At 40.5% G+C, this 27,192-nt stretch overlaps 1 protein-coding gene across 1 annotated transcript; it reads right to left on the minus strand.

Annotated features, from left to right (window-relative positions):
* Positions 1–3,059: 3,059 nt before the first annotated feature.
* On the minus strand, positions 3,060–25,514 carry LOC139320410 (protein mono-ADP-ribosyltransferase PARP14-like). Its single transcript, XM_070948768.1, has 14 exons — positions 25,333–25,514; positions 23,356–23,592; positions 19,378–21,629; positions 18,474–18,710; positions 17,484–17,705; positions 16,413–16,509; positions 14,389–14,538; positions 12,547–12,609; positions 11,870–12,037; positions 10,776–11,000; positions 10,079–10,681; positions 8,555–8,703; positions 6,309–6,483; positions 3,060–3,946 (listed from the first exon to the last, which is right to left on the minus strand). The coding sequence occupies exons 1-14, from the start codon at positions 25,445–25,447 to the stop codon at positions 3,657–3,659; spliced, it is 4,983 nt and encodes a 1,660-aa protein (XP_070804869.1). The 5' UTR covers positions 25,448–25,514; the 3' UTR covers positions 3,060–3,656.
* Positions 25,515–27,192: the final 1,678 nt, after the last annotated feature.

The following is a 27,192-nucleotide window of genomic DNA, read 5'->3' on the forward strand; positions in this document are numbered from 1 at the left end:
AACTGGATATTTGGCTTTTTTCCCCCCAGCCCCTGGATCGCATTTCTCTCCAGTCATTTCGAGCACGGTCATCGCCCACTTTCTCCTTCTTTTCTTCCGAAAAAGGTTTTGCAAGTCTGTGATAATTCCTCTGCCTTTGACATTAGGAGTTTTGAAAAAAGCATTAAAAAAAAAACCGCGTATGCGCATCGGTTAAAAGAAAACTGCTAGATTTTATCTTTCATTTCTCTCTCCGTTGCTTGCTTCCAATCCTCCTCCCCCTTTCCCTTTCTTTGCCTCGCTCAGAAACTGTTCGACTGAATTCTTCCGAGTTTTGTTCTGCACTCAATCCCGAAAGGAAGCAGCAGAAGAAATCGTTCCGTTTGGCACCAATGCGGGGCGGATTATCTGTCCAGACAGCAGTTGCCAGGGTCAATCGGTGGATTCCCGGGACTATTATTCCCTCCTGTCCAGTGGTGAAATCCAATTTTTTTTACTACCGGTTCTGTGGGCGTGGCATGGTGGGCGTGGTGTGGCTTGGTGGGCGTGGCAGGGGAAGGATACTGCAAAATCCCCATTCCCTCCCCAGTCTGGGACCAGCCAGAGGTGGCATTTGCCAGTTCTCTAAACTACTCAAAATTTCCGCTACCGGTTCTCCAGAACCTGTCAGAACCTGCTGGTGCTCCTGTCCAAGGCATGCAAGCAAGCAAGAATCAACCTGGTTTCCTATATGGTCAGGTCTTTTGAGGTTTCCACCTATAGAGTGGACCCTTCCCCAAAGTCCCCTTTGGTTGACTTCTTTAGTGCTCTGAGCGTTTTAGAGCTTGTCTCTCCTGCCTGATCTTTCCCAAGCAAGAGAGCCTGCAAGCAGTTCATTGGGTGCAGGAGAGCTCTATCAAGGTTGGACTGGGCCAAAGTTGTCTTCTGGTTTTCCATGTATATGGCTGCATTTGAACAAAGGCTTTAGGGGTCTTAGCAATTCTCCCTCTGGAAACTGTGGTGCTCACTGAGTTTAGTTGTTTGCTTTCAGATGTTTCCTTACCTAACTAGGTAAGACTATTAGTGCTAGTGAGAATAGTGTGAGATTGCAACTTTTTTAAAACAATACAGTTCCTCTTCTCCCTTTGCTTAGAAATAGAAACTGTCAGAAACTAGGTAAATTTTAATCCGTCTCTCAAAACTCTCAAATTGGTGAATATTGGGAGGAAACACTGGCAGCCAGCCATCGATCAGTGCCAAGAGGTATCCCTAGACTCATGGCAAAATAACATTGCAAAGTACTTTGTGTGGAACATTTTTTTAAACTCATTGTTTCCCTGGGCTACTAGTTATTTTTTAAAAGGTTCAGTAATAAATCAGAGAATGATATGGATTGAAAAATGGAGTGGGTTTGGGGAAGCAACAGAAGACAGCAGCAAACCATTTCAGAAAGCAAACCCTTTCTGAACCATCACCACAGTCAAACTTGTTTTATAGTGGCTAAATGGAAATAAACATGTCTGAAAATTGCTGGTTGTTTTGGACTCTTTGGATGACCGTAATTGTCTATTGCTGGAGACAGGGTGCCTGCATGAGATGCACCACCCAACAAAGTGGCCAGAAATCCTGGCAATCACTGCAGGGAGCACTCCCAGAAGGACTGTGGGGCCATTCTGGAAGTGGTGATCCAGGCAGAAGAAAATGGGCTTGGACACACACTTCATATTAAAGCATTTGCCTGCCAGGTAACATAAATTTCTTTTAGATTAAGAATTTCTAAATCCATTATTGTCAGTCTTCCAGAAAATACAAGTTGTGTGGGTGGGCTCTGATGGTGAAGGACTGTGGACATCTCCCTGAATTCCTTGTGGAAAGGAGGGGAAGATCAGAAATGTAAATTGAGTGAGGACAGGCAATGCTTTGTCAGTTGCATTGAACGGATATATCACTCTGAGTTCTCAACTATGCCAGCATGGAGTGAACCTGCAAGCAGGCTTCTCTGCTCCTTTGCAAAAGTAGCACTTTCCCATTTATCGCAGCACATGCTCAGCAATGCAGTTTCTCTGTTGCATTTTCCTTCCATCTAGACATCACCTGGACTCTTTGGAGCTGCTGACACTTCCACTTCTGCTCACCAGTTGCTGCCCTATACAGCTTTGTTCCCTGTGCCATCCATCTGGTAAACTTGCAAGATGTTTTTCTTGTGATGTACATGTATACATTCAAACTAGATTGTGTTGTTTCTCTGTGTCATTATATGTAGGTATATGCAAATTTATTTATATTTTTGTCATATTTATGTAGTGTATATTGGAGGTGGTGATCCTTTGAGAGCTAGATGCAATGAAATTTCATTTTAATATATGACAATTAGTGTACATTCTAAAGTGACAATAAAGTTAGTCTAAGTCTAAGTATTTATATTACATTTCTATGGGTCTTCCCCATTCTTTGGCAAATAAAAATGTCAATGTATGAGAGGGGGAGGAGGAAGAAAGTGCTGCTGATCAAAAGTGCACATGCTTTTTTTTCCCCCATTCCCATCATTTGAAATTTATTAAGGGGTGGGGAAAGCCAATACTATTATTCAATATTGCAAGGCAAAATCCAATGCAGGAAGGCAAAATTTAAACCCTGGTTTATAGTATATGGTGATGAGCTATAAAGCCCTACATGGCTTAGGTCCAGGATATTTGTCAGACCATCTGCAACCAGCAACAGCTCCCCATCGCCCGGTGCGTTCTCACAGGGAGGGCCTACTCAGGGTGCCGTCGGCTAGACAGTGTTGACTGGCGACCCCTAGAGGCAGAGCTTTCTCTGTGGGTGCTCCCACCCTCTGGAACCAACTTCCTCTGGGGCTCCGGTTGGCCCCTGACCTCCGCACCTTCCGCCGCAACTTAAAGACATGGCTGTTCAGCCTGGACTGGGGGGGTTAACATGTATTTTAACACACTTTTATTCGGATATTTTATTGTTGTGAGCCGCCCTGAGTCCTACAGAAACAGGGTGGCATATAAATCAAATCAAATAAAAATAAAAATAAAATAATGGATCCCACCACTTGAATAAATTCATTTTCGATAAAGAAGCAAGAAAAAGTATTTCTCAAGGCATTTAATTTTCATTAATTTCTTAGATTGACATTCCATCTTTTCTCCATGTGTCTGAGGAGGCTTTCATAAGTATCTCCATGAATTTTACCCTCACAACAGCCCTGTGAGGTAGGCAGAGTTGAACGACAATGGCAGGGGGAATCTGAATGTGAAGTTTTCCATCAAATTCAGCATCTTCATCATTGCTACCTTACTGGCCCACTGTGATCCATTTACAGGCTCCCCCCTCCCCTTTTGTTACAGATCTAAAAATGATTGATGCCATATAAAAGTTACTGACTTTAAGATTAGCATACTATTCTTGAAAATTCATTAGCATGCTGGTATGGTTATTGTTAACCTTCCTAACTTCTTGCATCTATTTTGTCTGAATTTATCAATATATGGCACATCCTGAAGAAACTGGAACTTCTGAACTTTCATTAACAAAAAAGGAAGAAAGTTTCATATCTTCTGAATAGCGCATTATTTTATTCATCCAGACATGTTTTTTTTTTTTTTTTACAAAAGCACATGAATATATCATTCAATTTTTTTTTTTTTTTTGCATTATTAGTTTCCATTTAGTTATGGAAACTTGGTTAGTTAAATTTTAAATGTAATGAGATACTCAGGATATGCTTGGATGTCATTAAAAATTACAAAAAGAGTGGGTTTTTTCAGGTGATCAGTTACACTGTCATATAGATCAGTTGGATCGGTTGCATTTTTTTGATATGGGACGACTAATCCTTTTGACCCAACACAATATTCTCCCACAAGCACTCTGGCAAGGTACATGTATTTTATCCCAGATGCATCTGGTTGCGAATAGGTATCGTGGGCAGAGTAAGAGGCGTTTACGGCAAAGTAAGTTCCATTTCCGAAATAGGCAGCTATAAGAGGAAGAAAAGGTGTAAAGAGTCAGCAACAACCAGCGTTCTATCTTTTCACTCTTTAAGGCACTTTGCCCAATAATACCCAGTTTCCCCTAAAATAAGACATCCCCTGATAATAAACCCAATCGGGCTTTTGAGCACATGCACTAAAATAAGCCCTCTCTGAAAATAAGCCCTCCCCAAAAATATTTAAATGCATGCGCAGCTGGTCCCCACTATTTCCTCTAGTTTCCCCCATGCACCCCAAAATAATAAGACCTCCCCGAAAATAAGGCCAAGCGCTTATTTCAGGGTTCAAAAAATATAACACAGGGTCTTATTTTCGGGGAAACACGGTACATTGGTTATATCAAAGTCAACCCTCAATAAAAACAAACTTTCCGAATATGGGTAGTCCTTAGATTACGATGGAAACTGAGACTAGGATGGCTGTGGTTAAGCAATGTGATAATAAGGAACGACATTGTATGACCGCATCAAATAGTGATAATCCTGCGGGAAGAGGCAGGAGTCTGAGAAAAGGAAAGGAAGGAGGGTACATAGGTTGGGGGGGGGGAAGAGCAGAGGCCTAAAGACTGTGGACAGGTTGGCAAAGCTCACTGGCATACGGGCAAGCGGGTGCAGGTATGTCTACAAAAGTACAGGCAGGTGGGAGTGCATAGTATGTTCCTTAGGAGAAAAGGCAGGGGGAGCAATTTAGTGGGGTACCTTGCAACCTTGACTGCTAGGTTCCCCACTGACTTTGCTGGTGGGAAGCCAGCAGAGAAGGCTGCGAACGGTGATCATGCGACACAGCTTGCTGCAATCCTCATAATAATCACAATCTGGGCACCCAAGTGCCTGGCCTGTGCTCATCTGGCCACAGGGACACTGCAATAGATGGGATGGTTGAGGACTGGTCAGTGCCACCGTAACTTTGAATGATCGCTGAACAAATGGAGATAAACCAAGATTATCTGCAATAAATGGACCTCATCATGTCATCTTGAGCATTACCGCCGTCAGGGGTGAAATCCAGCAGGTTCTGGAGAACCGGTAACAGAAATTTTGAGTAGTTCGGAGAACCGGAAAATACCACCTCAGGAGTGGGGAGGGAATGGGGATTTTGCAGTATCCTTTCCCTGGAGTGGGGTGGGAATGGAGATTTTGCAATATCCTTCCCCTGGAGTGGGGTGTGAATGAAGATTTTGCAGTATCCTTCCCCTGCCACGCCCACCAAGCCACGCCCACAGAACTGGTAATAAAAAAATTTAGATTTCACCACTGACTGCCGTGGTAATGCAGTGGTTATAACATAGTACTGCGGACTAATTCTGCTGACTGACACTACCAGCAATTCGGCAGTTCGAGTTGCAGTGGCTCAAGGTTGACTCAGCCTTCCATCGTTCCGAGGTCGGTAAATCGAGGACCCAGATTGTTGGGGGCAATATGCTGACTTTGTAAACCACTCAGAGGGCTGTAAAGCACTGTGAAGCGGTATATAAGTCGAAATACTATTGCTAAGTGCTATTACCCTCCATTAGCTCCTCCCTTTAAACTGTATCTCAGCACCTGACTTTTCCACCATGAATGGATAATTGCACAGGTAGTCTTCAACTTACAACCTTTTGTTTAATGACCAAAGTTACAACTGGACTAAAAAAAAGTGACTTGTGACCAGTTTTCACACTTACGACCGTTGCAGCCTCCTTATGGTCACGTGATCAAAATTCAGGTGCTGGGCAACTGTGGCATGTATTTATGACTGTTGCATTGTGCGATCACCAGCTTCTGAGAAGCAAAGTCAATGGGGGAGCCAGATTTGCTTAACAAGTGCACAATCACTTAGGAGTTAGGAGTTCTGGGCTCAGATACAAAGATGTTTTCCTGCATGCGGAAAGCACCTTCTACTCATTCCACCTGCCTGGACTACATCTAGCGTCATTCTGGAGATCATCAACCCCTCTAGAGTCATATGATCATTCCTTTTCCATGGGAATTCCCCTCTTCTATCTTTAGTGTCCAGACATTTGACTCACTACTGACCAAGTCACTAGGTAATGTACTGGACTCCTGCCAGAATGTAAAGCAAGCACATTTTTCTTCCAAATTTCTCCAAGGTCAGCAAAGGCTTCAGGAGAAAAAAAAAATTGTTCTCCCCACACCATCATGTATACAAATTATGCTGTGATGTAACGTGGCTTGATTAGATTTGGCTTAGCATGTTGTGCTACCCTGCTGCAGTGGTCCATAAATCATGGTTACACTTTAGCCTATAACCCCAGGGGACTGAAGCTGAGTAAACCTGTTAAACCAAACAGGGCTTAGGACAAATTGTGAAACAGCTGCTACCAAAAACCAGCCTTAAAGCACAATTTACCATGCAATCCAGCGTAACTCCTGTTAAAGCCAGTGCTGTTTATGTGGGTTAAGGATGTACTGGCTGTTCCATGAAAAAGGAGCCTCTCGTTATTTATGCTGCCGTTCTTAACATCCATCTCCTGCTTTTTTATTTGGTATGCCTGCCAATAGTAGGGATTTTGTATCCTCTCAATCTGCAAATGAAAAGAGAGAAAAAATTAGTAATAAGCCATGTCCTTAAAAAAAAAGGGGGCGGGGAGAATCAATTTGGATCTTTGGAGAATAGCAGTTCAAGCAGAGGTACTTTTCTTTACTAAAATAAATTAAACAAAAAGTTGAAACCAACCAATTTTTTTAAACACAGTTGCTATTAAAGGGCAACAGCTGCAGCATCACCCATTCCTCTAGTCCAAGGCTGTCAAACTCCCGGCCTATGGGCCAGATGCATCATACACTGCCCACGCCCACGTCCAGTTTAGCGAAGGAGGGGAAAGTCCCGATACATCACGTTATGCTGCCATGACGATGTGAGTTTGACACCCCTGTTCTAGTCCTATCTTAATCATTGGCGTTCCTGCATGAATTCTCCAATTCAGTGAGCCAGACTAACACTAATTCTTTAGGCAGCCCCTTCTAGATCATGCAGAAGTACGCTACTACTAAATATCAGAAAGACTCTCACAGAGGAGACAGACTGATTTTTTCAGATTGCAAAAGAAAGCTGATTTCAGTGAAGCATTCAAATTACTTCCTAATGTCAATCTGTTTGCCAGGGAAAGGGTCTGTACTTCAATGATGGAGTTTCTTTTGCAGAAGTAGCGTAAGCCAAGGGTGGATGTCTACCTAACAAGAATGCAAACTACATTTAGTAATTCCTTCGACCAAGGACAGTTCTGAGAACTTTTCTATATCTGTGCAGCAGCCTGGATTTGAAGAGCATAAGACCGTGATGGCGAACCTCTGGCACGCAGAGCCCTCTCTTCTGGCACACGTGCCATCGCCTTAGGTCAGATCTCCGTGGCGTTTCTTTCGTGAGCTTCTGTTTCCCTGCTAATGATGAAACAGACGCTCACGAAAGAAAAAAATCTTACCTCTTGCCACGCTGCCGGTGTTGGGATGCCCTACCTCTCGCCAGCCAGATGGTCTTCGGGTTGCTGCTGCGCATGTTTGCAAAGGCACATGTTTGCGCATGCACACACCTGTCAGTTTGGGCATGCACATGCGTGCAGTTTGGGCACTCAGTGGATAAAAGATTCGCCATCACTGGCATAAGACATCTGGAATGTATGTGAATATGCCATGCATGCGTTTTGACCATGGAATCCAATTCTCTACACAGCCTTACTTTCTTCTAGTACAGTTAGTCCTCGGCTTATGACAACTGAGCTCCAAATTTCTGTTCCTAGTTGAGACATTGAGTTTTGCCCCATTTTACAACCTTTCTTGCCACTGTTAAGCGAATCACCACCGTTGTTCAGTTAATAACACGGTTGTTAAGTGAATTTGGTTTCCCCATAGGCTTTGCTTCAGAAGACTGCAAAAGGGAATCGTATGACCCCAGGACACTGCAACCAACATAAATAGGAGTCAGTTGCCAAGTGTCTGCATTCATGGGGATGCTGCAATGGTCGTGAGAAAAATGATCATAAGTCACTTTTGCCAGGACCATTGTTAACTTTGAGTGGTCACTAAACAAATCATTGTAAGTCGAGGACTACCTGTAATTATCTTAGACTACCCTGCTCTAAGATCACAGTGTAATAAAAAGAGTTGACTTCTGATACTTGGTCAATTTCATAAGACACTTGTTCCCCTCCGAGTGCAATATGAGTATTTACACTACTGTAAAAGGGACAGTAGAAATCCAAGTTCTTCTAAGCATTTAATGTTCGTGTCCATGGAGATTCTGTCATCCAGGTCATGGTTCATTAAACACTAATATTAAATGTCCCAAAGGTGCTTTTTCAAGAGGCAACTCCAGGTTTTCTTTGAAGATGTTTCGCTTCTCAACCAAGAAGCTTCTTCAGCTCTCAGCTTCTTGGATGAGAAGCGAAATGTCTTCAAAGAAAAACCAGAAAGTCCAGTTGCCTCTTGAAAAAGCACCTTTGGGACATTTAATGTTAGTGTTTAATGAATGGATGGCATCATCTTTTGGAGATAATGCCTTAAAGGAGACAAGCCTTTACTTGTCATTCAAAGCAGCAGAACAAAAGATTTGGGGTAGTTATTTTTTTTTTTTTTTTTTGGTTGCTGTTATTGCTTTACCTTTTGAATGGTATAATTCTTGCATGTTAGGTTAAACATATCCTGGACTTTTTTATATTCCATCATTTCTGGTTTCAGCTCCACCACTTTAATACGCATCGTCTCCTCCATGGCATCCCACTCTTCAGGAATTGCGGTTGCCGGATTATCTTTGTAAAAATGAATAGGAGACAATTCCGTAAACCTTTACAAATCGCCACTTTCCAATTCCGATTTTTAAGTACAGAAATTAGGCCAAATGTAAAAACAGTGTTAACATCTCTTACAACTTGGATTACAACATGACATCCAGTTTGGAGGGGGGGGAGGGAGAGGGGAGGGAAATGGAAAACAAGAGCAAATTATCTATGGAGTCTGGGCGAAAAGGAATTGGCCTAATTCGATAGTGATGCTGCTAACTGACTGACTGCCCTCTGCCTAGTGGTGCCAACCTTGCTCTCAAATGCAGCATAGAGAAATTCACAACACCTAATCCTTATGAAGTTCTACGAGCCATGTCTGAATGGATAACAAGAGCTATGTCTGGTTGCATGCATCTATGTCCTCTGACAAGACGGTACAATACTGTATGACCTGTTTGTCAACTGCTTGTTCAGATGGGGGCGTGGGCAATGGATCAAGTAAAAATACTGTATTACTTTGCATTATAGGTAAAGGTAAAGGTTCCCCTCGCACATATGTGCTAGTCATTCCCGATTCTAGGGGGGCGGTGCTCATCTCCGTTTCAAAGCCGAAGAGCCAGCGCTGTCCGAAGACGTCTCTGTGGTCATGTGGCTGGCATGACTAAACGCCAAAGGCGCATGGAACACTGTTACCTTCCCACAAAAGGTGGTCCCTATTTTTGTACTTGCATTTTTTACGTGCTTTCGAACGGCTAGGTTGGCAGAAGCTGGAACAAGTAATAGGAGCTCACCGTTACGCGGCACTAGGGATTCGAACCGCTAAACTGCCAACTTTTCGATCAACAAGCTCAGCGTCTTAGCCACCGCGTCCCTTTTACTTGCATTATACCTGGCATTAAAATACAGCAAAGGGTAGCTACTTCAATCTGAAGCAAAACAAATAAAGGAAGGGGGCAGTGATCGTTAAAGGGTGTCTGCAGTACAGTGACAGAATTTGGATGCTAGCAGGCAGCCAATTTGATCTAGTGGAGAGGAACTAAATTCAAGGGCTATGTAAATTAGGGGGCATGTAATTGGAAGGTGACGGGGAGGGAGGGAAAGAAAGAAAGAAAGAAAGAAAGAAAGAAAGAAAGAAAGAAAGAAAGAAAGAAAGAAAGAAAGAAAGAAAGAAAGAAAGAAAGAAAGAAAGAAAGAAAGAAAGAAAGAAAGAAAGAAAGATGAAGAAGCTCTTGAATGAGAAGTGAAATGTTTTCAATGAAGAAACCAAGACAGTCCAGTTGCTTTTTGGAAAAGCACCTTTGGGACAACCACAACCTGGATGATTGAGAATCTCCATAGACGGATGGACGGAAGGAAGGATACAGAATGAAGTCATAAATGTTGGCCAAGGTATAGAACACACCTTCTACTTTTGCAACACGTCGAAGGGCAATGCACGTTCCCTGGTCATCAACAGCCTGCATTTTACTAAGGTCCACTTTGTAACACTTGTTGTTTATGGTCAGCTCGTGCAACCTCTGATGTTGTGCTGCAGCTTCTATCTGCATATTGGTCAGACTGTCAAAAGATTTATATTGCCCATTGTCTTCATACCGCCACAATACAAGGTTTGTCAGAAGTTCTGCCTTGGATTTTTCTTCTCTATCCTCTCGGATCCTTCTGATCATTGTCTGTATTTCTGTACTGGCGTGCAAGACATCTTTAGTTAGCCCACAAATACAAAGCGAGGGAGGAGAAGCTTCACTATCTAGTTTAATGGCAATGTGCAACTTTTTCTGGAGTTTTTCCAGGTTTTTATATTCGCCTTCTCCAAAGTTTGAGATCCATTCATCTGAGATAATATATTCATTCTGGGACTCTAAAATCAGGCTCTTAATCCACGCCGCTGCATTTTCCACGTTTTTCTGGTGGTCACCGCAAATCTGAAAAATGACTGGCTCAAACGTTCTCTCCAAAAATAAGGCAGGTTTTAATTCCACAGCAGGTTTTTTGGTGGTAAAGAATTCTGTAACAAATCAACAAATTCAAGGATTCAGTGCTTCTAACTAATGCGTCTGCCAGCCAAATATTTAAGACCCAAATGGAAGACATTTTCTTACCTGCTACTTTTGAGAAAAAGGATTTCGGTGTACGCATACCACCACCAGATTTACTAGTCGTTTCTCCTTTTCTCTGCATGCTTGCATAAAATACATCTAATAGGTGCGGCTGGAAAATGACTATTTTAATTTCTCTCACCCCGGGGAGCGATGTTGTACTTGCATAGTCCACTACAGCATCAATCATGCTATCAGCTGCCCTAACTGGATCGCGTTTTGCAACTCCTGCGGGGTTAATAAAAAGTGCGTGTTTCAAACGAACTCTTTTATTTCACTGGGCACTACTAAACCCCACTTTTCCTTGTGAAGGGAAAATTCTTCTAATATCGTACAATATCTTTACAATGGAAATTTCAGCTAAAAGTTCTCTACTGCTTTCTTTTTTGGGAGGGGAGGCAAGGGGGAAGAATCTTTTGAAACTCCAAATATTGGATTCCAATCCTTAACAGTTTTAGGAAACATGGCTAATTATCAGAGGTTTGGGAGAATTGCAATCCAAAAATGACTGACTAAGGAAACAAAAGATTCTTCCATGTGATCACAAGTCTTGAAAATGTACTGTTACTCTTCCTTGACAAGGTCTTGCCTTTAACCCAACATACCCAACCCATTCCCTTGACATTTTTATTATTTTAACCATTTAGTTGTGTCCAACTCTTGGTGACTTCAAAATCAAGCACTCTCTATGCTATCCTGTCAAGCACAGCTTCTTTCAATCGTTGGTCAACTTTGTATTAGATTTGATGTTATCAAGCCAGCGTGTTCTCTGCTTGCCCCTTCTTCTTCTTCCACTACCCATTCCTAGCATTGTTACTCTGACTGTCCATGACATACACTTCCCTTGATACAAACATCAACTACTGGCCTGCAGTTCAGTTTTGAGTCCCACTCAATTTTCCAAATAGACTCCCCAAATTTAAATTAGTCTTCAGCGGTCAAGGACACAGCTCACATATAAACTTAATATCCTCAGTGATGCTACTAGCTACTTAGGATTATGATGCAACATGAGGTGAGCCTTACAACATTATTATTACTAGAACTTTCATTATGACCCTTTCTACTCATACAATTTTTCACAAAGTGATACAGACCTGTCCCAATTGCTGGAAATGCAACAGATGTAAATTGCCTCTTCTCGCATTCCTTGAGTGTTTGAGTGACTTGCTTTTTGATATCATCACCGTGCACAAGATGGATTATGTTTTTACATGGCAGATTTCCTCCTTGAGTGCATATGAAGTTATTGTGTGGCTGGGAAGCTGAATGAAAACAAAAGTCAGCTAGGGAGCAAACAAGCCCGGGATCAATAGGAACACACATTTTCATATTTGAGACAGCTGGATTATATATTGCAACAGATGTACGAGTTAGTTTGGTTTTGGCTGAAAACAAAGAGTAAACCCCAAAACTATGGGTTTATGGTTAGCAAGTATCAGCCAGATCGGTATGACTACTTCAACAAATGGCAATTCAAACCAAGTGTGGTTTAGTCAATAGATAGAATCAGTTTATGCCTTCCTTTGTTGCCTGCATAATCCATATCTACAATTTCATTTTATTTTACTTACTGCAAACACACATTTTAAAGTTAATACATTTGTAGGCAAATGTGATTGATATGAAACATTGTTCACAATGTAAGTACAAGGAACAAACAATTCCAATGTATTTGATTTTCCACAACTTGTCTTTAGAAGTATCCTGAAATTGATTAAGCCATAAAAATCAATTAAGCCATAAAAATCCTATTAAAAACATTGTTCCTTACCCAGATCATCACATTCTTTCACCACCTCTGGACCAGCATTTTCCATAATTGCTTTGGAAACACCTTTTAAACAAATAAGTCAGTTTGGGCAGGTGAGATAACATGCCTGGTTATATTTAAAGCTTACACTGAATAAGAACAATCATTTCAACATGTGAATCTCTGACTCCATCCCTTTTCTTGAGGGTGTGGACAATCTTTTTCAGATCAGAGTCCACAATGACCCAGAAATTAATTCCATTTATAGGGTTGGTAAGAAAGAGCCCTCTTGATGATGATCATACAGAAAAAGGGGAGAGAGTTTAATGAGGCCTTAACCAATTTCAAAACACACAGGATTCACAATGGAGGCTTTATGGTGAATTGCTCCTAAAGACCTCCTGTCGGCATAAAGGAAACCCTCCCCTTCAGAGAAAATAAAGGAACATACGGATTCTTTGTCCATTGCTAATTATTTTGTGCCTTTCTCTACTCAGAATTTGCTCCTCCTTTGTGCAGAGAGATAAGGAGGACTCTGGCTCTCAGGAGTGGAAGAGAGATCTCCACCCAGGCCTCAGAAAACAGGATGCAAATGGTCAGTATACAAGCTTCTCTATGAGAAGCCAGTTCCTGAAATATCAAGATTTCATGTAGATAAAAGAAAACAGTTCTTCACATATGCTGAATATTTCACCTGTGGACTTTATTACTCCCTGAGGTGATGATGGCTACTAATCTGGATAGATGTTAACAAGGAATGGTTACACTTCAGGGGAACAGCTTTATCTGGGCTATTAATTTTGCAATTCAATTATACCTCCACTTTGCCTCCAAATATTGCTACAGGAGCGACAGTGGAAGAGGTTACATGTAAATATTGGGCTAAAATGAGCCTTGACATAATTCAGCATGGCTGTTCCTATAAATCAGAGCTGTCAAACCCGCGGGCCAGATGCGTCATGCGCTGGCCACGCCCATGCCCAGTTTTAGCGAAGGGGGAAAAAGTCACAACATGTCACGTGACTCTGTGAGTTTGACATCCCTGCTATAAATGATAGTTCCCCATCTTTAAAGTACTTGCATCACTTGTTAATTTCACTAATAATGCAGCTGAAATAAGAAAAAAGGCTACCCCTTGGTTAAGTATAGTTATCTGGGACCAGAATTTCCATCACTAAGCAATGGGAGTCATAAAATGCGACATCAACTGACTGCATCCAGGCATTCCCTGTTACCATTGTTAAGCAAGGATCACAGGCCATTAAGCAAGTCCCAGCCAGCTTGCAAGCAGGTAAATTGCTACTGGGCAGGTGGAGGGAGTTCCACGTGAGTATGGAGAGGCCAGTGGTGGCCGTTGCCAGAAAGGGGACGGTGTAAGTAACTACTAGCGTGGCTTATGACCTTTTCTGCCAACTTTCCCAATGGTTTTGCTTACACGAAGTGGGCAGGGAAGGTTGTGCAAATGGCAGCCGTGATTGAGGGATGTTCTAACCACGGTAAAAATGAGCCAGTTTTGAGTGTCCAGATTGTGGTCATGTGATTGCAGAAGTACTGGGATGGTTAGAACTTTGTGGACTGGTCCTAAGTACAACTCATTAAGTGGCTCATTTCAAATGGTTGTTGAACAAGTGGTCATTAAACAAGGGCTACCTGTACAACCATAGGAAGTCCTCTGATGTGATGAGCGACTCTTTTCAGCAGATTATTACTTTTTAAAAATAATGTTACCCTCCTGTACCCCACCCACCAAAACTGGACCACCAAGCACACTTAACTACAGCAAACAAAAGTAAATAAGCTAGAGAACAAGTCAAATTTTAGGACAAAATTTGAGGGAGGACGCCTGTAATGTTGAAAACATACCATTTCTGAGATTAAACGTGTGATTAGTTATGTTTACGATGGCATCTGTCTTCTGTTCAGTAAGATCGCCCTCTTCCAGTTGCAGTTCAACTGAGCCAATTTGCATTTTAAGAATTCCATATTTTAGAGTTGAACTCGGCTCAAAAAAACCTGTAAGAAGGCAAAAAGAGAGGTTGAGGCAGACAAATCCATTTATTCTGCATTCTTGCCTCCCAACATCTGTGGCTGCATAATTTTTATCCTATGCTTCTCTATGTGTCTCTCTCTATATATATATATATCAAGTTCATTAATTCAACAAAGTTTCAGCTGATAGCCAGAACGCTAAGCTAGATGACAAAATTCCAGATTTAATTAAAATTTTAATAAATGTTTGTCCAATTTAGACATCACTTAATTTAAGGCACGAGTATTATAATGTTTTCTTGGCTCTGAAGTGCCATGACAGGTGTCCTATCCTAAAAACTAACAATAGAATAAGAACAATAATTAAGCTGTCCTCCATTTGCACTTAATTGCTTTTGAAATTCAATTAAATAAAATTAACTGAATTTCATTATGGTTAGAAGTTTAATAATTCTGTATGTGAATAATATTTGGATAATCTCTGGCAATCTCTTGAGATGAAACCTCCCAGGTGTTCAAGGCTCAAGGCCTTAAATTGTGGCCATGGGTTTTGGCGTATTATAAACTAGCAAGAACAGACTTCGGGCTTTTGTGACCTTGCCTCCCCTTTCATCCTCTTTATCTACTGTTGCTGAAGCCACAATTATTGGAAACACCTGCTTTCTGTTTTCAAACTCCAAGCTACATCTACCAGCTCATGTCTAAAATCAGCCCTCTCTCAGAAGTTAAACAAGCAGGTCATTAGAAGGGCAAGAATCTGAGAGGTCTCTAAAGATATGAGGAGGCAGCTGCTTTGATTTGATGAGTCATCCCATCTGCCCCAGCCTACTGCATACACCATTACACACACACACACCCTTTAAGAGGGAAGAGAAGCAACTGCGTTCTGCTCTGCTTCGCTGCCCACTTAGCATCCTGAAAAATGGAAGAAGTTTCTGTGCCTCTGCAGCCCCTGTACCAAAGCCTCTTCCATGAACTGCCCATGCTTCTGTGGCATGAAAATGTCTGACCCCTCATATTCTCCAGAGTGCCCAGTGACACTGGAATAGAGATGGTCCTCGATTTACAGCCATAATTGAGCCCACAATATCGGTCATAACCTGCGGCGGCCCTAAAATGGGTTCATCATGTGACTGCCCCCAATTTTTATGATTTTTTTTTTTTTTTTTGCAGCAGTCATTGTCGTTAAGCAAACTCATTATTTGCCATGGAGCGATTTTTGCTAGAAACCATAAGTAAATGTCAGTTAAAATGTGAAAAAAATCAGTCATGTGCTGCAAATGGCCATAAATATGAGCCTGTTGCAGGGTGGATAAAAATTTATGGGTTTTTTAAAAAAATAAATAAAAAATGGATTTTTAAAAATGTAAATCCAATTTTTTTTATTTAAATCGGATTTTTTTTATTTTTATGAAATTTATTTTAATAAAATGCTTTTGGAGTAAAAATCTATCTAAAGATAGTTTTCTATTTAAGATACATTAATAATTTAGTTTATTCAGCATGAAATGGAACTTAGTTATGTAGCATCAGAAGAGGAGCTGCTGCGGGTCAGAGATGACAGTTGCTTTTTAAAAAGTATGATTTAAATCAACTTGATTTAAATCAAATCCACCCTGCCCTGTTGCCAAGCACCCTAAATGTGGCCAGATGACTGTGGTGGGGTTCAAATCCAGGCTGTAAGTAGCTTTTTTAGAGTCACTGTAACTTCAAATGGTCATTAAGCAACCTGTCAAAAATTATATGACTGTATTCTTTCTCATTTTTCACAAAAGATTTCTATTTCTTAATTACACATGCACTGAAGATGTTATCTAGTTTGGTAATAAACTGTCTGCTAAAAAAAAAAAAAACCCACCAAGCTCAGAGACCTCCAAAGACCCACAATTAAGTTTTACCTTGACTTCCCTGCTGAAAATTCTCAGATGAAGCTTTGGGCACTGAAGAGCTTGTTTGGCTTACACTTAACCTATTGTTTAATTCATCCATGAATGCCTAATGAGAAAAGGGGAAAACACAATTAACAGACTACAAGGCAAGTGCAAATTAGAGATAGAACTTCACAACACTTGGGCAGAAATGAAATGGGTGGCTGTACATGCATACAATTGCAGACAGCCAGGACCAGCTTTTGAAGCAGCTAGAGCAGGGGTGTCAAACTCAAGGCCCACGGCCTAGATTCGGCCCATGAAGTCCTTAGATCTGGCCCATGAGGCTGGCCTGGAAACAGCAACGGACCAGCCCACAGTGCCTCTGCCAGAGAAAATGGAGCTTAGCGGGGGGGAGGGGCGTGAGAGAATGAAGAGGGAAGGAAAAAGAAGAGACGGAAGGAAGGAAGATTATAATGAATGAGGGAGGGTCTCAGTGAAATCCTGCCTTATCACTTGGCCACCACAGGTGCCCCTGATATGAGTGATGTCGAGCCCCCCCCCAGCCCTCTGAGGTCAAACACAACCTGGATGCGGCCCTCAATGAAATCCAGTTTGACAACCCTGAGCAACCGTGAAGAGGATGTAGTTATTTTAATAACCTGAAAAGAGGTACACTGTTTACATTCCTGCAAATCCACTTATTTGATTGCATTGTACAGCTCTATATGATTAGATCTTTTTCTTAGAATTGTGATCAGATGGTTAAAAGAAACAGCACAGTTCTAATAGGAAGGGGAAGGAAACGCAATATAGGGCAGGTTGCAGAAAAGAGATGAAACTTGAAGAGGAATTGCTTTCTACCAAAAACAAAACTTTATTAAAGCAGATTCTCCAAGGCCAATGTCTAATGTATTGTCAGGACGCTAAATGTCCAAGATAGTTAAGCAACAGTAAAAACCTTTTATTATGTTTTTTGAGACAGGCATGAGACAAGCTGAAGAAGACTGAGGGTGTTCTCAGCAGAATTAGGATCTTCTGGAGCCATGTTTGAAATGCAACACATTTCAAAGAGACTGCAGCGAAATAAAAGAAAAATACCTGGATGGTGGTGGCATCACTGGAATGAAGCACAAAATGAACTTCTTTAAGGGACTTTGGATTTTCAGCTTGACTGAATTTGAAAACTTCATCAAAAAACATTTTAGCCACATATTGCTTGGGATAGCCGAGATTTCCAGTTCCAATAGCTGGGAAGGTGATGGAACTCAGGGAGAGTTGTTCAGTGACTTTTAGACATTCCTCAATTATGCTCCCTAAATCCTGGGGGATCACAAAATAAAATTGTCTTAGAATATTTTTAAATGATTAGTCTGCAATGAAATATGCCTTGGTGTTAATTAAATTAATGGTATGAATAAAAAAATTGGAACATGGATATAGTTGCGCTAATCGGGAAAAAGGATGTATCCATCAGTTAACTTGCCAGCACATTGTGCTATCATACTGGACTATCCCAAACCAATAGACGATACAGACATCCAAAGCCAAATGGTTGAAAGTAGGTTCAGGTAGTTCTCAACTTATGACCACAACTAAGCCTAACATTTATGTTGCTAATTGAGAAATTCGTTAAGTGAGTTTTGCCCCACTTTACGACTTTTCTTGCCACAGTTGTTAAGTGAATCGCTGCAGTTGTTAAGTTAGTCACACAGTTGTTCAGTGAATCTGGCTTCCCCATTGACTTTGCTTGTTAGAAGCTCACAAAAGCTGACTGCATGAACCTGGGACAATCCTGAGCAACCGTCATAAATGAGTCATATTGCAAGCTTCTGAATTCTGATCACGTGACCAAGGGGATTGTAAGTGTGAAAAAAATCCTAAATTACTTTTTTTAGTGCTGTTACAACTTTGAACGCTCACTAAATGTACTGTTGTAAGTTGAAGACTACCTGTACACAAATACATTCTCATTGCAGCAGCATCACTGAACAGTTGTGCAAAAATGTATCAAAGGTTATCAAAATTTCTAGTGAAGGTCAGTGATAATTGCACCAAGTTATGTGTCCAAGGTATCAAAAAGACCTTTACCTTGCTTTCTGATTTCTTTCTTTGATTCCAAGCAGGTAAAATAGCATGAAGAACGTGAAGGCAGTTCAGAGCATAACCGCTGGTTTTGAGCACACATCCTTCCTTGATGTCTTTCCCTTGACCTTCTTGAGTTAACTCTACTTGGAGTTCTGCTCCTGCTTTGGCCAGAAGAGCCTTGGAAAGTGGTCCTTTGTCCAGCTGCAAATCTCGGGCAACACTATTGACAATCACATCAGTCTAAAAATGACACGTTAGAATAGATGATTAAAACTGAAAGGACTCAAACCTGTACCGATCCTGACAAAACAAAGGCAAACACAAATATTATGCATAACTAAAAACATCTAATCATAATTGTGATAGTCAACAGGCATCTCTGAACCTTTACCAATCAATATGGAGAATATTGTCCAATGATATATCTACCTACCTACCTACGTTTGCTGTATAATATTAAGCCATTCCTGTTTTTTTTCCCACTACAGATTCAACTATACAGTTCTAGCTAACATTTTGTTACCAGTTTATATCCAAAGATCTTTTTAGTAAATAGGTGAAGATTGTTGGAATTAAAAGAATAAGTAAAAAGACTGACAACTTGTGTTGTGCAGCCTTAGCCTTCAAAGAGGATACAAAGAAAGAGATCTCTTGGGCATGTAGAAGAATTTACCGTATTTTTCGGATTATAAAATGCACCGGAGTATAAGACGCACCAAGATTTCAAAGAGAAAAACTAGAAAAAAAATAGTTTCTGCCCTCCCCGGCCCCCAGGAGCACTCTGTAAGCCTCTCAAACCCTCTGCAAAAAGGGGTCTGTTTTTGGCAAAAATGGGGCATGTGAGGCGGGGTTTCGGGAGGCAAAAAATCTTCCCAATTCTATATTAAAATAACTATAGTCTACTTACTGCTGCCTCTTCAATTCCTTTCTTCAGAAGCAGTATTTTTAAGCCTTCAGCTGTCATCAACATTTCCGGTTCTGGTTGGATTTTTGCAGCAGATTGCTTAGTTTTGGGAATCGGGTAGGTTGTAGAAAGTGAGGGCCCAAATATTTCATTTAGGGTTTCAGAGAAGGCTTGAATAGTATCATCTCTGATATCCATGAGGTAAATCTGTTTTAGGCAGCTGTTCTCAGAAAAATCTTCTAAGCTTTCTTTGATGGCTGTTACAATGGAATGGGTACACTCTTTTAATGGAAACCCAAAAACTCCAGAACTTATGGCAGGGATAGCTATGGAGCTATGCTGGCAGCGGTCTGCTAGCTTTAAACTTTCCCTCACAGATTTTTTTAACAGCTGTATACATTTTTCTTTTTCGGCACTTTGCCACCTTGGCCCAACAGCATGAATCACCTGTTTACATGGCAGTTTCCAAGCATTTGTGATTGTTACACAACCAGGCTTCAAAGCTCCATGTTGCCTCACTTGGTCCTTACACTCTTTTTGTAGCTCTGGACCCGCTGCTTCCAGCAGCTTACTTGCAAGACCACCAATATGCATCAATTCTCCGTTTGATGCGTTGACTACAACATCAGCCGAACATTGGGTCAAGTCGGCTTTTAGAAGAACTACCAGAATACCATTTTCTAGCTTCACTTTATAGCACGACTGCTGCTCCTCTCCATAGCCTTTCCCATCTTCTCCAGTTTCTTCAACCTCTTCTGTGCCTTCCTGAATCCTGATCAAACAGTTAAACCTTTGTCTTGCACCATTAATGTACAACTCTTCTCGTTCTTTGAAGAATGACTTGGCCCCTGGTTTATCAATGGCTATGCTGATAGCATGGAGAGAAGACAGAATGTTATGAAAAAGCTCAACTCCCTTCAGAACTGCAACTCTGGGTCCTTCAAGGGAAATCACTTTGCGACTTCTAAGTATACCAAAATGTATTTTTACACCTTGTCCATTTAAATTATTCCAGTTTGGGCTCTTTTCCTGTTGTATATACATTACAACAGCAGCAGACTTAGCTTTGATATTTCTCTGAATGTATGTATGGTTGTCAACAAAATCAGAGAGTTTTTGACGGGCGATGGCCACTTCTTTGAAATAACCTGCAATGACTATTTTACCTTCCTGTTCTTGAATTAAGATGGTTTCACTTGAACAATTGTATGCCTTGTACAACTGTTCTGTTAGTTCCAGCCATTCATTCTTTTTTGTAACTGTGCAATCCTCCAGTTCAATAGTTTGGTAAGTCAGATCTTTCTTGAGTTCCTCCTCAGCTCTGTGAAGGTCCTGAAGAATTCCTCCAAACAGTAGTACAGACTTTTCACTGAGTTCATAGTAGGCATTTATCTTTTTGGTCCAGAATAAGAGCCGAGACAGAGACTCATTATCAACATGTTGAAGAAAAACAAAAATATTAGAATTAATATCAACAGGCTTCTGAACCATGCTGGACATTCTTTCAAGGATGTCACTTTTTATTTTAAACACTTCAGCAGGTAGGCCACGCAGAGTTATAAGTTCTTTAGAAGCGTCATAAGTAATCTTTAGCTCTGGATATGCTGAGCAAACGTTCTCTTGTAGTCCACAATTGTATAAAATGGCGTATTTGCAAGCAGGAATTGATATGGTTTCCTCTATTGTCAATCTCTCTCTGTCCATCTTTCTAACAACATTTTCTATGAGCACCTTCATTTCTTCCTCTGCTTCCTTTACACTGCCTGTTGCCCCTACCAAAACCACTTCTCTCTTTGAAGCATCTGTTATGATCAAAATGTCATCTTTTACTAGACTGTTTCTTATGGCTTCCCACAATTCAGAATTTATTTCACGCTTGACAACTTTCTGTCGTGAAAGGATCTGTGTAAGAACAGTTAAAGCATCTTCTTTCCAGATCTTAACCAAAGATCGTTTTCTCTTTGACAAATCATGGGAAGGATGTACCATGATTTCCGGATTTCCACAGAGTTCGGAAGGCCATTTGATCTCACAACAATGACCTGCCATTTCGCGTGTTATTTCCTGAAGTAAACAGTAATTCTGCTGTAGAAACCTCCAGTGATAGGGGTCAATAGACACAGGGAATGGATCCGGCATCTTAATTTGTAGTCTTTCTTTCCCATACACGGCAGCTCCCAAAGTTTCGTAGTACGGATAAACAGAAACAGGGACATTCATAAGAGAATGCTTTTGCTGTAAGATGGTAGCTACAACTTTAAAAAAAAATAACGAGAGGAAAACACAATTAGAAAAAAAGCTCCACCGAACCTATCCTGCAACTTTTACTTAAAATACATTTGAATTTATTGTAGGGCACTGAGCAATTATAACAGTTAAGCTTTCTGCAGTTCTAAACCCTCCTCTTTCAGAACAAGGACATTGGTATGGATTCAGGGAGAAAGAAAAGTATCATTGTTTGTCCCACACACAGGTAAATTATTGGCTAGATGGCAACTGCCCCAAAACCCTGGGGAATTAGGTGGTTAAAGTTGGCAAGGGAAACAGAAGCATCAGGGGTATTTGATTTCCCTCCCATGTTTCTTTGTCCAGATGGGGAACCTCATCTTACAAGTTAATGGCTGCCACTTAGATCTAAGCTCCCTGCTATCTTATTTAATTGTTTTCTTTCTGAAGTATTGACCTTGCTGTAGTTAATAAAATATTATTTATTCCTTGTTACTCCAATGTCCCACAATCACTTGGGCCTGATAAGCCTAATTAAAAGAGAAACCTGAAGCCATTTATTTGAAGCTTTTGTTCTGCCCCATTCAGATTCCAACTCATGGAGACACATTCCTATTGAAGAACAGGTGGCAGCAATTTAGCTACCTTTCTCTTAATGGGGGGTGGGGGGCAGAACCGGTTACACTCAAATACAGGTAGTCCGCAACTTACAATCATTCATTTAGTGACTGTTTGAAGTTGCAACAGCACTGACAAAAGTGACTTATGACCATTTTCACATTTACGACCGTTGCAGCATCCCCATGGTCAGTAACCAAAATTCAGATGCCTGGCAACCGGTTCATATTTATGACGGTTGCAATGTCCCAGGGCCATGTGATCGCCTTTTGTGACCTTCTGACAAGCAGTCAGTAGGTAAGGCAGATTCACTTAACACCCATGTTACTAACAACTGGAGTGATTCACTTAACAACTGTAGCAAGGAAAGTTGTTAAATGGGGCAAAACTCACTTAGCAACTGTCTTGCTTCACAACAGAAATTTTGGGCTTAATTGTGGCCGTACATCAAGGACTACCTGTAGCCCAGAACTTAGCTAGAAAGATGGAGGGTGCAGATCAGGAATGGGATCAGCATATATATTCTATATATTGTAGTCTTTTAGATAAAGTAATTATGAATCAAGATGTGGATTTTGCAAGGAATTGGGACGTTTTCCCAGACGTATGATTCCAATTATGACATTTATTTCACTGCTGCTGCTTCCCTCTCCTCTTATTCAATTACTGGAACTAGTCAAGGACAGCCATTATCTCCCTGCGTTTCCATTTTCACAACAACTGCCCATAAAGCAACTACTATAAAACTTTGCAGCTGTCAAACCTCCCTGAATTGGAAAGGACTGTCCTTGGAAAAATTACTGGCCCAGAAATCACTGATTAAGAACCAAAAACAAAATCCACCTGTGCTGGATTCAACAGAACACCTACCTAGTCTATTTTTCTATTTCCACAAGAATCCATAAACAAAACATTTGTCTTCCTCCCAGTTGTTACCCAGCAAATGTCTTGAGAGACCAACTGTTTCTGAAACAGGAAGTGATATATTCCATAAATGTACCCTATACCTCTTTGTTCCATCACTACACATTAAAACATACATCAGGGCCAAGAATAATTGGATCCTATTTGCCTTTTGCATTCACTGACCAAACGAAATTATATTTAGTGAGTGTCGCACACATTACCACGCATTACCTTTGCTCTCCTGAAATGTAATTATGGCAGAATTGTCTTCAGGAGTGTAACTGATATTCAGCACCAGACCACCACCATGCTTCTTGCTTTCAAAATAGATAACAATATAGTCTTTAGGAATTTCAGGGGAAATATTTTCAACCAAGATGCTTTTAGGCATTTCCAAAGATCGAGCTGAAATCTTTTGTTGCTGAACCCTATGGTACCGGTTGAATGCGTTGATAAATTTGTCTATTTCTGCAAACAAAATTGAAACATAAACCAAAAAAAGATGTTAGATAATGCCACTGATTACTTAACCCCCGTTCATTTTATTTTTCCTGTAAAAGGTGCTGTTCTAATCAGGCAAGTATGCTCAACTGCAATCTACAGAAAGTCCTCGATTTAGAACTGATTACTTAACGACAGTTGAAAGCTACAACTGCCTCACACACACCTGCAATCACAATCAGTTGCAGTCTCCTGCGATCACATGACCATGATTAGAAAATCAGAGTTTCCTGGATTCTAGGCCCTGAACCACTATACTAAACTACTAAAATTATTTCAAGTATATAATGTATAAACACACATTTTTCAACACAGGGATTTTCAACTCCTCTGCACTTATTTTCCCTCAAAAGGCAGAGGACCTCTGTTTTTTGGTTGAATTTTGATTCTGAGGTACTACGAGACTTTCAAAACTGCAAAAAGAGTCTTAATGGTGCTAAATGACTTCTAGCCTGCGGAAGGTCTACCCTGGTCTTCTAATATAAAAATGTAATTCTACACTATATCTTTAGATTCCCATAAGACCTTTTTCTTCGTTCACTTTTCCTGTAAGAGAATGGAACTGTATGAGTCATAAACAAATGGCAGTATTTTGTTATCATTTCCTTTTTAAGGACTATGGCTTAATCCATTGTTTTATTACATTTTATTGTTAAGCATTCAATGCACATTTAATAAATTATATTTTGTAAGTGCAATCTGTTTTTCTGTTCCATTTGATTCACAATAATCAACTGACGTTTGCTTTCATATACATGTATAAATATTTCCTTAAATTAGTAAAACCCAAGAAACCACTTTGGCTCAGATCCATCCAATAATCCATTTATCTCATTGTTTTGTGCACTTGCAACACTTCACAATATCTCTCATAAACCTAACTGGAATGCCAACTATTGAACTTTGGAATTCCACACATGATAAAGTCTCACCGTGCCACAAAGGCTAGCCAGATGGTGGCTGAAAAAATCAGTCACTAGTTTTCTGAATCTTTCTATTGTTCTCTGGGACCTGCTGGATTTTTGCCAACCAGATATGCCAGGCCTGTGTAACCACCAACCACAACCAGTACTAGAGTAAACAGAGCCACTTCCAAAATCATATATAGTGAGTATAACGGTTTAGATAAAATACCTTCCATATATCTTCCAATGGATCCTCCAATCCCCCTCAGAGAATCAAATCTTTTTGTGAGTAAACTATTTTGTATAAACTTTTTGTGAGTAAACAATGTAACAATATTAACAGTGTAGCCAATCTTGGCCTAAGGCTTCCAACTTTTTACATTTGTGAATAAAGCATGAATGCTTATTCCAGATGTTTTATGAGAGATGTATCATAGAAAACCAGAGAGTGCCATCATTTAATAATGCAGAGGAAACTCTCACAGGACTGCCTGGAATTCAACTACTGTCTGCTTGTTTCTTCACTCTACCAATACTAAGGAATACAACTTTAAACATTCATTCCATCTGTACAGTCCAATGTAAATGCCTAGTTTCCTTCTACGTTACCTTAAAACTTTTAGCTGTGTGAGAAGTGATTATTTTAATGATTAAATCAGTCATGTTTTCCTAAAGCCCCAAAGCTCCTTCTTTTTTTCACATCTTGCTCAATGAAAAGCTCTAAAGAATTTGAATGTGCTATAGCTGCAAACAACGTATGTAAGGCATGTTTATTATTATTTTATTCCTTATGCTTTCTTACCAATGTGGTTGATAAAAGTGATGACAGCAGCATTGCACTCAGGCATCATTTCCACATCAAAATCCTTGTCTTCTTCTGAGAGGCCACTCACAGTCTCTACCAACAGAATGACCATGCACTCAATTGTAGTCTTTGGCACATTCTCAAGAACCACTTGAGAAGATGATGGCTCTTGACTCAATTCCTGCTGGTATTTTTTGACATGAAGTACAATTTTACTGATTTGATGACGATCTCTTTGCAAAACCTCTTGAGCATCTAGTTGAAGAGAAAGATATTTTTAAAAAACTAACATTCCACAAACTATAGAAAAACACCTAACCAAAGTCTTCCACTCCCACAAAAGCGTGTCTGTGTGTGAGTGTGTGTAGGCAAAGCAAGCTCAGGTTTCAGTATGTGTATTTTGTATGTGTGTATATGCAGTATACACACACACAAATACACATATATACAATATGTACACACACACACACACACACACACACACCTTTCCCCAAATTTCATTGTATTGTCTTCATTGTTCATTTGGGATCACTTTGGTGATCAGATTTTTAGGGGAGGTGTGTACATTAAGACTACAGTACACTAAAGGAAGGTGTGAGGACAAAAATTTAGAACCCCCTGCTGTAGACAGCAATGTTTGCAGAATGCCAAAATGTAAATGGCCTTCATCTTGACCAAATCTTGTGAGAACTCAACATTTTCTTATGAACTTGCATGTAATAGAGGAAGTGAGATTTTGACCATTTTTTTAAGGACCCATGCTTTGTTCAAGATTGGAAAATGCACCTCCCCAAATACTTGTGACATGATCAGGGCCGGATTTAGATGAAAAGAGGCCCTAGGCTATTCCACTTATGAGGCCCTTTCACCAGTGGTGGGATTCAATTTTTTTAACAACAGGTTCTGTGGGCGTGGCTTAGTTGGGGGTGTGGCTTGGCAATCATGTGACGGTGGGCGTGGCTAGCTGGTCACGTGACTGTGTAGGCGTGGGTAGCTGGTCACGTGACTGTGTAGGCGTGGGTAGCTTGTCATGTGACCGGGTGAGCGTGGCTATGTGCATAGACTTTTTTCAGAGGGCTGAAAAAAGTCATTTCTGACTGGGCCTCGCACTTTTGACCGGTCCTCACACTTATGACCATCCTCACATTTATGCCCGTGCAGCTTTCTTAACAACCATGTCACTCATTTCACAACTGCTTCTCTTCACCATGGTGACAAGATAGGGCAAAAACGTAAAATGTGAGGACAGTCGTAAGTTCGAGGACTGGTCAAAAATGCGAGGACCAGTCAGAAATAATTTTTTCAGCCCTCTGAGTAGTCCATATGCATAAAAGGATACAGCAATAGAGAGGGATGAAGGAAGGGAAGGGAAATTAAAGTAGGAGGGAGGGTAAGAGAGGGAGGAAGAGAGGAGGAGAAGGAGAAAGGAAGAGGAAGTAGGAAGGAGAAGAAGAGGGGGAGGAAGAGAAAGTAAGAAGGAAAGAAAAGAGAGAGGTGGTAGGTTTGAGGAGAAAGATTGCTGTATAATAAAAAAGATGAAAGGGAAGAAAGCCAATCCCAAACAAATATAAAGATATTAAGATAAAGAATGAATTGTTAAACTTTAAAGAATAAAAGAGAACAAATATGAATAAATAACAATAATTAGGAACACACATACAAACATACAATGTATTTTCTTTGAACAGAGTATTTGGCCGGTTCACAAATTTAAACAGTGTTTAGTCATTTCAATTAAATTTACAATTTCTATATTTCCTTTTTGCCATATTTATTCCTCATCTATTTTTTAAAAAAACCAATATTACCCTTCATCCTCATCTCTAATCTTAATCAAATTCAATTTTTCCCTTCTAT

Source organism: Pituophis catenifer, unplaced genomic scaffold (assembly GCF_029215685.1).
Source record: "Pituophis catenifer annectens isolate HBS135680 unplaced genomic scaffold, rPitCat1.0.hap2 SCAF_1, whole genome shotgun sequence".
Taxonomy (NCBI): domain Eukaryota; kingdom Metazoa; phylum Chordata; class Lepidosauria; order Squamata; family Colubridae; genus Pituophis; species Pituophis catenifer.